At 42.2% G+C, this 12,408-nt stretch overlaps 1 protein-coding gene across 3 annotated transcripts in view; it reads right to left on the bottom strand.

Annotated features, from left to right (window-relative positions):
- The window catches only part of LOC138651327 (C-Jun-amino-terminal kinase-interacting protein 4-like), an 834,119-nt gene that overhangs the window by 70,655 nt on the left and 751,056 nt on the right, over positions 1-12,408 (bottom strand). For all 3 annotated transcript variants that reach the window (XM_069741428.1, XM_069741429.1, XM_069741430.1), the window contains 2 exons: positions 4,378-4,525; positions 2,450-2,537 (listed from right to left, as the gene is read on the bottom strand). In XM_069741428.1, coding sequence (XP_069597529.1) covers positions 2,450-2,537; positions 4,378-4,525 — 236 coding nt within the window. The remainder of the gene's footprint in view (positions 1-2,449; positions 2,538-4,377; positions 4,526-12,408) is intronic.

Raw genomic sequence — 12,408 nt, 5'->3', positions numbered from 1 at the left:
ACTACCACTGATAATGCTTCATTTGAGAATCCCAGTGCATGCTGGAATAGTCAAACGAAGCGTCACCAGGGGGCAGAGGCTGTGGTCACTGACGCAGCCTCTGTCCACTCCATGAAACGAGGCATCATCAGTCACATCAATTTCAAAGGCTAGGCTAGTCTCTGCTCTACTGAGCAAGAGCAGAATTACAATTCCGACTTATGCTCAGTAGATTCTGTCACTAGCTCTCCAGTACTGTCACCCCAGTTGTCTTCAATGAATTGCAATTGTATAGTTCCTCCTTCGATTTAGGGACTGGGTGTTACTGATGACGCTGCGTTTCAACATTAAACGATACCCAAAAAGTTCAATTTTAGTTGTATCAGACCACAGGACATATCTCCAAAAATTAAGGTCTTTGTTCCTGTGTGCATTTGAAAACATTAATTTGGCTTTTTTATATTTCTTTTGGAGCAATGGCTTCTTTCCTTTCAGAGTGACTTTTTAGTCCATATTGATACAGTACTCGTTTCAATGTGGATATTGACACAATCTTACCAGCTTCTGCCATCATATTTATAAGGTCTTTTTACTTTTGTCCTTGGGTTGATATGCACATGTCAGACCAAAGTATGTTCATCTCTGGGACACAGAACCTGTCTCCTTCCTGAGCAGCATGATGGCTGGACATTCCCATCTTGTTTTTACTTACATATAATTGTTTATAGAGATGAACAAGGCACCTTCAGGTAACTTGAAATTGTACCCAAGGATGAGCCAGACTTGTACAAGTCCACAATTCTTTCCTGATATCTTTGCTGATTTCTTGAGACTTTCCCATGATGCTACACAAAGAAGCAGTGTGTTTCAGGTGTGCTTTAAAATGCATCCACAGGATGGAAGGGGTGGCTGCCTATTAAAAATTGCACACAAATGATGCTTGAATAGAATGCCAGTCACACGGGTACGTGTGATGCAACCAATATCTAATTTAATGCATTCATCATATACATTATTTTTCATCGTTTTTGAGTTTTTTTCGCTCCCCTTCTTCCCAGAGCCATAACTTTTTTATTTTTCCGTCAATATGGCCATGTGAGGGCTTGCTTTTTGCAGGACAAGTTGTACTTTTGAACAACACCATTGTTTTTTTCAAACCGTACACTCAAAAACAGGAAAAAAATTCCAAGTGCGGTGAAATTGCAAAAAAGTGCAATTCCATAACTGTTTTTTGATTTTTTTTTTACCAAGTTCACCAGATGCTAAAACTGACTTGCCACTATGATTCTCCAGGTCATTAAGAGTTCATAGACACCAAACATGTTTAAGTTCTTTTTTATTTAAGTGGTGAAAAAAATATCCAAAAGCTTGTTAAAAAAATTTAAAAAATGCGTCATTTTATCGAGACCCGTATCGTCTCCTTTTTTTGTGATCTCGGGTTGGGTGAAGGCTTATTTTTTGCATGCCGAGCTGACATTTTTAATTATACCGTTCGGGGGTGGATACGATAGATTGATCGCCGGTTGCATTTTAATGCAATGTTGCGGTGAAAAAAAAAAAACTACTTCTGGCGCTTTTACTTTTTTCTTCGCTATGCCGTTTACTGATCGGATTAATTTTTTTATAGCTTGATAGATCAGGCGATTCTGAACGCGGCAATACAAAATACGTGTAGGTTTGATTTTTTTTTTTACTAGTGCAGCGCATGTTGTGAAGGGGTTGATAGGCTGCAAGCCAGACACTGTGCATCACATGTACCTGTGTGACTGGCGCTCTATTCAAGCCTCATTTGAGTGCATTTTTTACAAGGCAGCCACCCCCTTCATGAATTGGTAGGTTTGTGAATGCCTGCTTTCATCAGTAGTTTGCACCTGTGCTGTCCCCACCTTTATAATGGGGGTCTGCTGCATCCTTCTTGTTCATTTGTGATCTGACTGTGTTGGTAAGGCCAGGTTCACACTACGTTATAGGCGTCCATTAGACGGACTACGCTACACCGCAGCATAACGCGGTGTAATGTAGTCCGTTAACGCCGCCATTAAGTCCTATGTCGAACGCATCGCTAGGGCATGCCCACAATGGGCGTGCACTAGCGATGTGCCGTCATTGAGTGAAGGACCCTGGGACGCGGGCTGCAGTGTTTCCGGGTCCGTCACTCCTAGCGCAGATAGAGCATCTGCTAGCTCTATCTGCGCCAGCGCTATATCAAATCGGCACTTGCGTTAACAGCAGCCCGTTAGCGCATGTGTTGAACAGGCTGCTGTTAACGCAATGTGAACCTAGCCTAAGGCTGTTTTTTCTGTTTTGTTTTTTGAATATGTCTTTTAGGTTGCTGTTTTTTAAATTAGTGTTAACCCCCTTTCTACACTGAATAACCACACAGGGTGATACACTGGATTTATCACTAAATTATCAGATACAAAATATAGACTTTTCAGAATACAGCAGGCAAAGTGGTTTTTTTTATAACCTTCCTTCCTGAGTCCCCAGCCAGATTGTGGCATCTCTGTTCACATCTCTGCATCCTTCTTCCCCTTCTACACAATTCAGTCTGTGGGCTATAAAGAGATTTGATCCGTTAACAAAAATATATAAAACAAAATCATCCAACACCTCTTAACACACAAAAAGCCTCCCTACAGATTCATAACCTTCATGAAAAATATGTGCCTGCAGTGGAAGTGAATTAATTGCAATCCCCAATTCCATTTGCTGAAGTGCAGTTACAGTCAAATTTAACTAGTTGCCTAATCAGTCCTGATCATCTGCTGCCATTTTTCTGCATTCTAGTTTCTGTTTTCATGCATAGTTGAGTCACCTGACCTTGTTTTCATGCTGAAAGTATTGTTTTTGGCAGCAAAATTTCCATGAAGACAAATTGTAGCCAGACATCTCCAAACAGAACAACTGTGTAGATGGGTCTTGCTGGTTGTTGCCAGCTCTGAGTTGATTGCACTGCTGTACATGTTCAGATTTTGAACAACAGTAAGCACAATGTGTCTCATCTACGGCACCGAGTTTCCATGGCTGCCCACTGCATCTACGTCTTCCACATTTGGTGTTCGCAATTCAGAGAAATACAGGCAGATACTTATCCATCATGTAATACCATCAAGGAGGCATAGGATGGTTTGGGTTCAAAATGTATTCTGTAGCAGGACAATGGCCCCAAACATACAGGCAATGTTATCAAGAGCCATGTGTTGCGTAAAGAGCAACGAGGACTCCTGGAAGTGATGATATGGGCAACACAGAGCCCTGATTCCAACATCGAATCGGTCTGTGTTTACATGCGGAGACAAAAGGATATTCACAAGCGACATCCATAAGATCTGTGGTTAGTTCTCAAAGATGTTTGCAACAACCTCCCGGTGAAGTCCCTTCAAAAATTGTGTACAAGTCTACTTAGGAGAATTGATGCTTTAATGAGATTTTGAAGGCACAGGGCAGTCATACCAAATATTGATGTGATTTAGATTTGTATTTTGTTCATTCACTTCGCATTTTGTTAATTAATAAAAATAAACTAGCTGTTAACACTTCTATTTTTTAAAGTGTTCCTAATTAGCAACATTTTTTTACTCCTGCCTATAACTTCTGCACATTACTGTCAGTGCACCATGAGTTCACTGTGTTGAAGGTATGTGTATCCATAACATGATTAACACGCTTTTTAACATAATTTGGAAATAAAGTCATTTTGGTATATTCAGTAGCTGTCTGATTACAGATAACTTGGAAGCAAAACTTTAATAATTGACATTGGCTGGGAGCACTGACTGTTATATTCTTAATCACAATAACTAGGGCACCCTCTGACATTTTCCCCCCAAAAAAATTCATGCCGGACTGCTTATGCGGCTGGACCCGCAGTGGTCCCCAACTCTATTCCTCAGGAGCCACCAACAGATCATGTTTTCAGGATTTCTAGAATTTCAGGAATTCTTGCCTGTCCAGATGATGCAATTATCACCTGAGCAACATTAAGGACATTCTGTAAACATGATATGTTGATGTCTCTTGAGGACTCGAGTTGGGGAACACTGGGAGGAAAGAGCTTTATATATACTACAGAGTCCCAGATACTGCATGCCTCCTCAAGAATAAAGCCCACCATACAGATGAAATGGCGCCTCTCTCCTATATGCTCCATGAGCGGTGATGGCTTATCTCAGAGAACAAAAGGATTGGCAATGCAAAATTGGATGTGCCAGGTCCTTCTCTCCCCACAATCAACTGGCTGAGGCACCCATACACATTAGACAGTCAGTCAAACCTGTCGATATCGGCAGGTTCAGCAAACCTTAATCTATTTTATACCTGGTGTTTACATTTTGGAGCAAATTACTATTTGTGTGATAAAAAAATAACAAAAGACAAAAAAAAAATAAGACATACCTGGCACGTAGGACACACAGAGGACATGGGCATTGTGAATTTCAAACTGATCCATAACATGGTTGGATGAACTTGCATCTATCACCATGATCTCGCTTACAGTATGGGTACCTGAACAGATCCACGCTATACTACCCAGGTGCGTACCCTGCCCACAAAGAAATTAATAAATATCAATACATGCACTTTTAGAAAGGAAGAACACATTCAGATAAATGTTACCATGATCGAATATGGAGTGTGAACAGATATCACACATTAAATTCTGCATGGTGAGAAAGTTATTACCAAATGCGTTTCACACCGAGATTCTCCAAAATTTCATTTTTTGTATCTATATCGCAATGACAGCTCAGAGATATTGATTAGAGGCTCTGCCCTTTAAGATTAATTGATTTTGCAGTTTCTACTCCAACCCGACATCAGTTTCTCCCATCATGTGAGCTCTTATTCACTTCTGTGCAATAGGCAACACAATAAACAAAGATGTAATGAAATGTCAGACTCAAAGACAAATGCATACCCAGACAGGCAAGCGCAATTTTGGTCCAATGTAGACACAGACCAATGTCAATATGCTAGCTCACATGAAGGTTTTCCAACCAAAAGGAAAGAAATCCACTGCAATTGTCATCCATTTTATGGACTATATAATGCTAGTTGCAATTGTGTGTAACGGCACATAGCCTGTGCACCCTACAACAATGTGGATGTGTGCGCAAAGCTGTACACACACACATTTCTGTCGCACTTGTAAGATGTGACAGGCCTGTGAATTAACACAATCATCTGAACTTGAATTTCAGTGTTATCAAGCTAAACGTGGCAGAATTCTAGTGCAATTAGTGCGATTAAGTGTCTTTTATGACTAACACCATATTTTGTGATTAAGACAATTATTTAAACCTTGTTCAACAAAAATCATGGCTTTGCTGAAAATTCTCACAACTTAAAGGGGGTTCTTAGAGATTGTGAAATAAATGACCACTGTAACATATTTCAAACTACAACCCGTCCAAGTCACGTGTCAGCCTGACGTGTCTCAACTGTCAGCGGAGAAGCATCATGACCTGTTCAGCTCCCTCAGCTATGAAGCAGAAAAAAGACTTAGTCCAGTCGAACAGGACATTTTTCTCCAGCCTCATTCCTAGCTCATATGCTAAACCAGTTATTCTCCAACTGACAATGACTGAACACGAAGAAGGAAAATCATACCAAAAGGGAAAAAAATTTAGCCACAGCCCTGCTTCATGGCTGAGTGAGCAGATCAAGTCCTGATGCTGCTACTCCTCTTACAGTTGAAATATACGGTATGTATCAAGCATTTTTTCTTCTGACAGCAAGGAGTCCTGATACCTGAGTAAGATGTGTTGCAGCTTGAAATAAGTCACAGGGACATTTTTATTACATTCTTAGAGAGCCTCTTTAAAGTGGCCTGCCATGGGAGATAGTGGGGCAGTTTCATCAATTCAAATGTGGTAAAATTCTGCAAAATGTACACCGAAAAATTGCCTTTCATAATTTACGATGTGTTTTAGACCCTTTTTCCTACTTGCCCAAATAGAGGGCGTAACCTCGATGAAAAGGGTGTGACTTAACATGCAACATAATAAGCAAAAAAGTAGCAAAGTTTTCTGGCACAAAGTAAGCCAAAGTGTTAACCCCTTTACCCCCAAGGGTGGTTTGAACGTTAATGACCGGGCCAATTTTTACAATTCTGACCACTGTCCCTTTATGAGGTTATAACTCTGCAATGCTTCAACAGATCCCAGTAATTCTGACAATGTTTTCTCGTGACATATTGTACTTCATGATAGTGGTAACATTGATATTACCTGCGTTTATTTGTGAAAAAAACGGAAATTTGGCGAAAATTTTGAAAATTTTGCAATTTTCCAACTTTGAATTTTGATACAATTAAATCACAGAGATATGTCACACAAAATACTTAATAAGTAACATTTCCCACATGTCTACTTTACATCAGCACAATTTTGGAACCACAATTTTTTTTGTTAGGGAGTTATAAGGGTTAAAAGTTGACCAGCAATTTCTCATTTTTACAACACCATTTTCTTTTAGGGACCACATCTCATTTGAAGTCATTTTAAGAGGTCTATATGATAGAAACTACCCAAGTGTGACACCATTTTAAAAACTGCACCCCTCAAGGTGCTCAAAACCATATTCAAGAAGTTTATTAACCCTTCTTGTGCTTCACAGGAATTTTTGGAATGTTTAAATAAAAATAAACATTTAACTTTTTTTCACAAAAAATTTACTTCAGCTCTAATTTGTTTTATTTTACCAAGGGTAACAGGAGAAAATGGACCCCAAAAGTTGTTGTACAATTTGTCCTGAGTACACCGATACCCCATATGTGGGGGTAAATCACTGTTTGGGCGCATGACAGAGCTCGGAAGCGAAAGAGCGCCATTTGACTTTTCAATGCAAAATTGACTGGAATCGAGATGGAACACCATGTTGCGTTTGGAGAGCCCCTGATGTGCCTAAACATTTAAACCCCCCACAAGTGACACCATTTTGGAAAGTAGACCCCCTAAGGAACTTATCTAGAGGTGTTGTGAGCACTTTGACCCACCAAGTGCTTTACAGAAGTTTATAATGCAGGACCATAAAAATAAAAAATCATTTTTTCACAAAAATTATCTTTTCACCCCAATTTTTTATTTTCCCAAGAGTAAGAGAAGAAATTGGACCCCAAAAGTTGTTGTACAATTTGTCCTGAGTACGCCGATACCCCATATGTAGGGGTAAACCACTGTTTGGGCGCATGGGAGAGCTCGGAAGGAAAGGAGCGCCGTTTGACTTTTCAATGCAAAATTGAAAGGAATTGAGATGGGACGCCATGTTGCGTTTGGAGAGCCACTGATGTGCCTAAACATTGAAACCCCCGACAAGTGACACCATTTTGGAAAGTAGACCTCCTAAGGAACTTATCTAAATGTGTGGTGAGCGCTTTGACCCACCAAGGGCTTCACAGAAGTTTATAATGCAGAGCTGTAAAAATAAAACAAAAACTTTTTCCCCACAAAAATTATTTTTTAGCCCCCAGTTTTGTATTTTCCCGAGGGTAACAGGAGAAATTGGACCCCAAAATTTGTTGTCCAATTTGTCCTGAGTGCGCTGATACCCAATATGTGGGGGGGAACCACTGTTTGGGCGCATGGGAGGGCTCGGAACGGAAGGAGCGCCATTTGGAATGCAGACTTAGATGGAATGGTCTGCAGGTGTCACATTGTGCTTGCAGAGCCCCTAATGTACCTAAACAGTAGAAACCCCCCACAAGTGACACCATTTTGGAAAGTAGACCCCCTAAGGAACTCATCTAGATGTGTTGTGAGAGCTTTGAACCCCCAAGTGTTTCACTACAGTTTATAACGCAGAGCCGTGAAAATAAAAAATCTTTTTTTTTCCCACAAAAATTATATTTTAGCCCCCAGTTTTGTATTTCCCAAGGGTAACAGGAGAAATTGGACTCCAAAAGTTGTTGTCCTATTTGTCCTGAGTACACTGATACCCCATATGTTGTGGTAAACCCCTGTTTGGGCACACGGGAGACCTCGGAAGGGAAGGAGCACTGTTTTACTTTTTCAACGCAGAATTGGCTGGAACTGAGATCGGACGCCATGTCGCGTTTGGAGAGCCCCTGATGTGCCTAAACAGTGGAAACCCCCCAAACTATAACTGAAACCCTAATCCCAACAGTAACCCTAACCACACCTCTAACCCTGACACACCCCTAACCCTAATCCCAACCCTATTCCCAGCCGTAAACGTAATCTAAACCCTAACCGTAACTTTAGCCCCAACCCTAACCCTAACTTTAGCCCCAACCCTAACTGTAGCCTTAACCCTAGCCCTAAACCTAACCCTAATGGGAAAATGGAAATAAATATATTTTTTTAATTTTTCCATAACTAAGGGGGTGATGAAGGGGGGATTGATGTACTTTTATAGCGGGTTTTTTAGCAGATTTTTATGATTGGCAGCCGTCACACACTGAAAGACGGTTTTTATTGTAAAAAAAATTTTTTGTGTTACCACATTTTGAGAGCTATAATTTTTCCATATTTTGGTCCATAGTGTCATGTGAGGTCTTGTTTTCTGCGGGACAAGTTGGCGTTTTTACTGGTAACATTTTCGGGCACGTGACATTTTTTGATCGCTTTTTATTCCGATTTTTGTGAGGCAGAATGACCAAAAACCAGCTATTCATGAATTTCTTTTGGGGGAGGCGTTTATACCGTTCCGCGTTTGGTAAAATTGATTAAGCAGTTTTATTCTTCAGGTCAGTACGATTACAGCGATACCTCATCTATATCATTTTTTTATGTTTTGGCGCTTTTATACTATAAAAACTTTTATAGAAAAAAGAATTATTTTTGCATCGCTTTATTCTCAGGACTATAACTTTTTTATTTTTTTGCTGATGATGGTGTATGGCGGCTCGTTTTTTGCGGGACAAGATGACGTTTTCAGCAGTACGATGGTTATTTATATCCGTCTTTTTGATCGCGTGTTATTCCGTGTTATACTTTTTTTTTTACTTTGCCCGGGGGGGGGGGGGGGGGGGGGGGACATCACAGATCGTTGATCTGACAGCTTGCACAGCACTCTGTCAGATCAACGATCTGTCTGAGAGCAGTGCAGGCTTACCAAGCGCCTGCTCTGAGCAGGCACTTGGTAAGGCTGGTTTCAAATTTGCGTTTTTTTGCCGCTGCGTTTAAACGCATATAAACGCATGCGTTTTTTTTCCTGTATTTAACATTAAAAACACATGCATTTTTTTTGTATGCGTTTGGCCGCGTTTGACGACGCATGCATCGTTTCTATGCTTGCGTTTTTTTGCGGAAATGCAACATGTAGCAATTTCTAGAGGCGTTTTTTTTTGCTGCAAAAAAACATATTGCTGTCTATGTAAAAGCATGCGTTTTTAAGCACATGCGTTTGGTTGCGTTTTTAAACGCATGCGTTTCAATAGAAAAAAAACAAGTCTACACACTGATAAGCCACCCTCCACCATCAAGGTGATAAAGGGATCCAAACCCTAACCCTAAAGGTACCTTCACACTGAACAACATTACAACGATAACGATAGCGATCCGTGACGTTGCAGCGTCCTGGATAGCAATATCGTTGTGTTTGACACGCAGCAGCGATCAGGATCCTGCTGTGACATCGCTGGTTGGAGCTGAAAGTCCAGAACTTTATTTCGTCGCTGGATCACCCGCTGACATCGCTGGATCGGCGTGTGTGACGCCGATCCAGCAATGTGTTCACTGGTAACCAGGGTAAATATCGGGTTACTAAGCGCAGGGCCACGCTTAGTAACCCGATGTTTACCCTGGTTACCATTGTAAATGTAAAAAAAAAAAAAAACACTACATACTTACATTCCGGTGTCTGTCACATCCCTCGCCGTCAGCTTCCCGCACTGACTGTGAGCGGCCCTGCGCTTAGTAACCCGATGTTTACCCTGGCTACCCGGGGACTTCAACATTGTTGGTCGCTGGAGAGCTGTCTGTGTGACAGCTCTCCAGCGACCACACAACAACTAAACAGCGACATTGCAGCGATCGGCATCTTTGTCTATATCGCTGCAGCGTCGCTTAATGTGACGGTACCTTAAGAGATTGACAGTGACATTTAAGACATTATCAGCAGTGATCAGATCTAGCTCTGGGCATTAGTAGAGTGGGCTCAGCTCCTAAGACCTCTCCATAAACCAGCAGTCGACTTATGGTGATGTGCTTCGAATGTTCGTGCCCAGCAAAGTTTGATGCTTTTCTGAACCACATAATTACTATTCAGCCAAGCTACAGTGCCTTGCGAAAGTATTCCGCCCCCTGGAACTTTTCAACCTTTTTCCACATATCATGCTTCAAACAAAACGATATCAAATGTAAATTTTTGGTGAAGAATCAACAACAAGTGGAACACAATTGTGAAGTTGAACGAAATGTATTGGTTATTTTAAATTTTTGTGGAAATTCAAAACCTGAACAGTGGGGCATGCAATATTGTTTGGCACCTTTACTTTCAGTGCAGCAAACTCACTCCAGCTCTCCAGCGACCACACAAGGACTTTCCAACGACCACGGCCAGGTCGTATCGCTGGTCGTGATCGTTGAAAAGTTGCTGAGTGTGACGGTACCTTATCCCTACCCCTAACCCTAGGGATCCAAACCCTAACCCTAGGGATCCAAACCCTAACCCTAGGGATCCAAACCCTAACCCTAACCCTACCCCTAACCCTAGGGATCCAAACCCTAAACCTACCCCTACCCCTAACCCTAGGGATCCAAACCCTAACCCTAGCCCTAACCCTACCCCTAGGGATCCAAACCCTAACCCTAACCCTAGGGATCCCAACCCTAACCCCAGCCATTTCTATTTATAGTGGGTTTTCTAGTTGATTTTTATGATTGGCCGCTGTCACACATCAAAGACGCTTTTTATTCCAAAAAATATTTTTTGCGTTACCACATTTTGAGAGCTACAATTTTTCCATATTTTGGTCCACAAAGTCATGTCATGCGCCCTCTGTAGTCCCATTGGCGGTGTCTGGATCTTGATTTTTCTCTTGTGAAATTTCCCATCATGCGTATCAAAAACGCAAACGCAGGAAAAAACGCATGTAAACGCGTAAAAACGCGGCGTTTTTTTACCGCATACGAAAACGCATGCGTCTAAATAAAACGCAGCGTTTGTACGCATTTACATGCTTTTTTTATCACCTGCGGATGCATTTTAAACGCTGCGTTTTTAAACGCAAATGTGAAACTAGCCTAAGCCACCTCCCTCCCTGCAGGACCCGGATGCCGTGGCCATTTTGGATCCGGGCCTGCTACAGGGAGGTAGGTAAGGAGACCCTCGCAGCAACGCGATCACATCGCGTTGCTGCGGGGGTCTCAGGGAATCCCGCAGGGAGCTCCCTCCCTGCGTGACGCTTCCCTGTACCGCTGGCACACCGCGATCATGTTTGATCGCAGTGTGTCGGGGGTGGTCCATGACCGCTCCTGGCACATAGTGCTGGATGTCAGCTGCGATAGGCAGCTGACACCCGGCCGCGATCGGCCGCTCTCCTCCCGTGAGCGCGGCCGATCGCGTATGACGTACTATCCCGTCGGTGGTCATACGGGCCCCACCCCACCTCGACGGGATAGTACGTCATATGTCAGAAAGGGGTTAAATTAGACTAGTTAGTCTTAAAATTAGACAGATTTATCAAACAGCATTAACCACTATGGTAAACTTGGTACATTTTAAGACCACCTAGTCTAAGATTGTATATACCGCTGTTCACAACGAAGACTGAGAATAGACATAAATGAGGCCTACTGCTACAATTGTGCAAGTGATAATAAATGTTAGAAGTATGGCAAAACCACTGTCAACAAATCAGCATTTGCAGCATATTTTTTGAAATGCAAATACAGAATGTGTGAACATGTGCTAAAAGTCACTTCTGGGTCACACAGAGAGCCTGAATTTTAAAGGGAATCTGTCACCTCATTTTTTGCATATAAGCTGCGGCCACCTCCATAAGGGGCTTATCTACAGCATTCTGCAATGCTGTAGATAAGCCCCCAATGTAACCTGAAAGATAAGAAAAAGAAGTTAGATTATACTCACCCAGGGGCGGTCCGGGTCCGATGGGCGTCGCAGGTCTTGTCTGGCGCCTCCCATCTTCATGCAATGATGTCCTCTTCCTTGCTTCTGTTGCGGCATCTGCGTAGGAGTAATTCTCTGCCCTGTTGAGGGCAGAGCAAACTACTGCAGTGCGCAGGCACCGGGAAAGGTCAGAGAGGCCCGAAGCCTGCGCACTGCAGTACTTTACGCTGCCCTCAACAGGGCAAATCAGTATGCCTGCGTAGGAGCCGGGACAGAAGCAAGGGAGAGGAAGTCATCGCATGAAGATGGGAGGTGCCAGACAAGAATCTAACTTGTTTTTCTTATTTTTCAGGTTACATCAGGGGGCTTATCTACAGCATTATATAATGTTAT

Source organism: Ranitomeya imitator, chromosome 10 (assembly GCF_032444005.1).
Source record: "Ranitomeya imitator isolate aRanImi1 chromosome 10, aRanImi1.pri, whole genome shotgun sequence".
NCBI classification, from domain to species: Eukaryota; Metazoa; Chordata; class Amphibia; order Anura; family Dendrobatidae; genus Ranitomeya; species Ranitomeya imitator.
The sequence above is the reverse complement of the archived record's forward strand: the minus strand, read 5'-3'. Positions and strand labels throughout refer to the sequence as shown.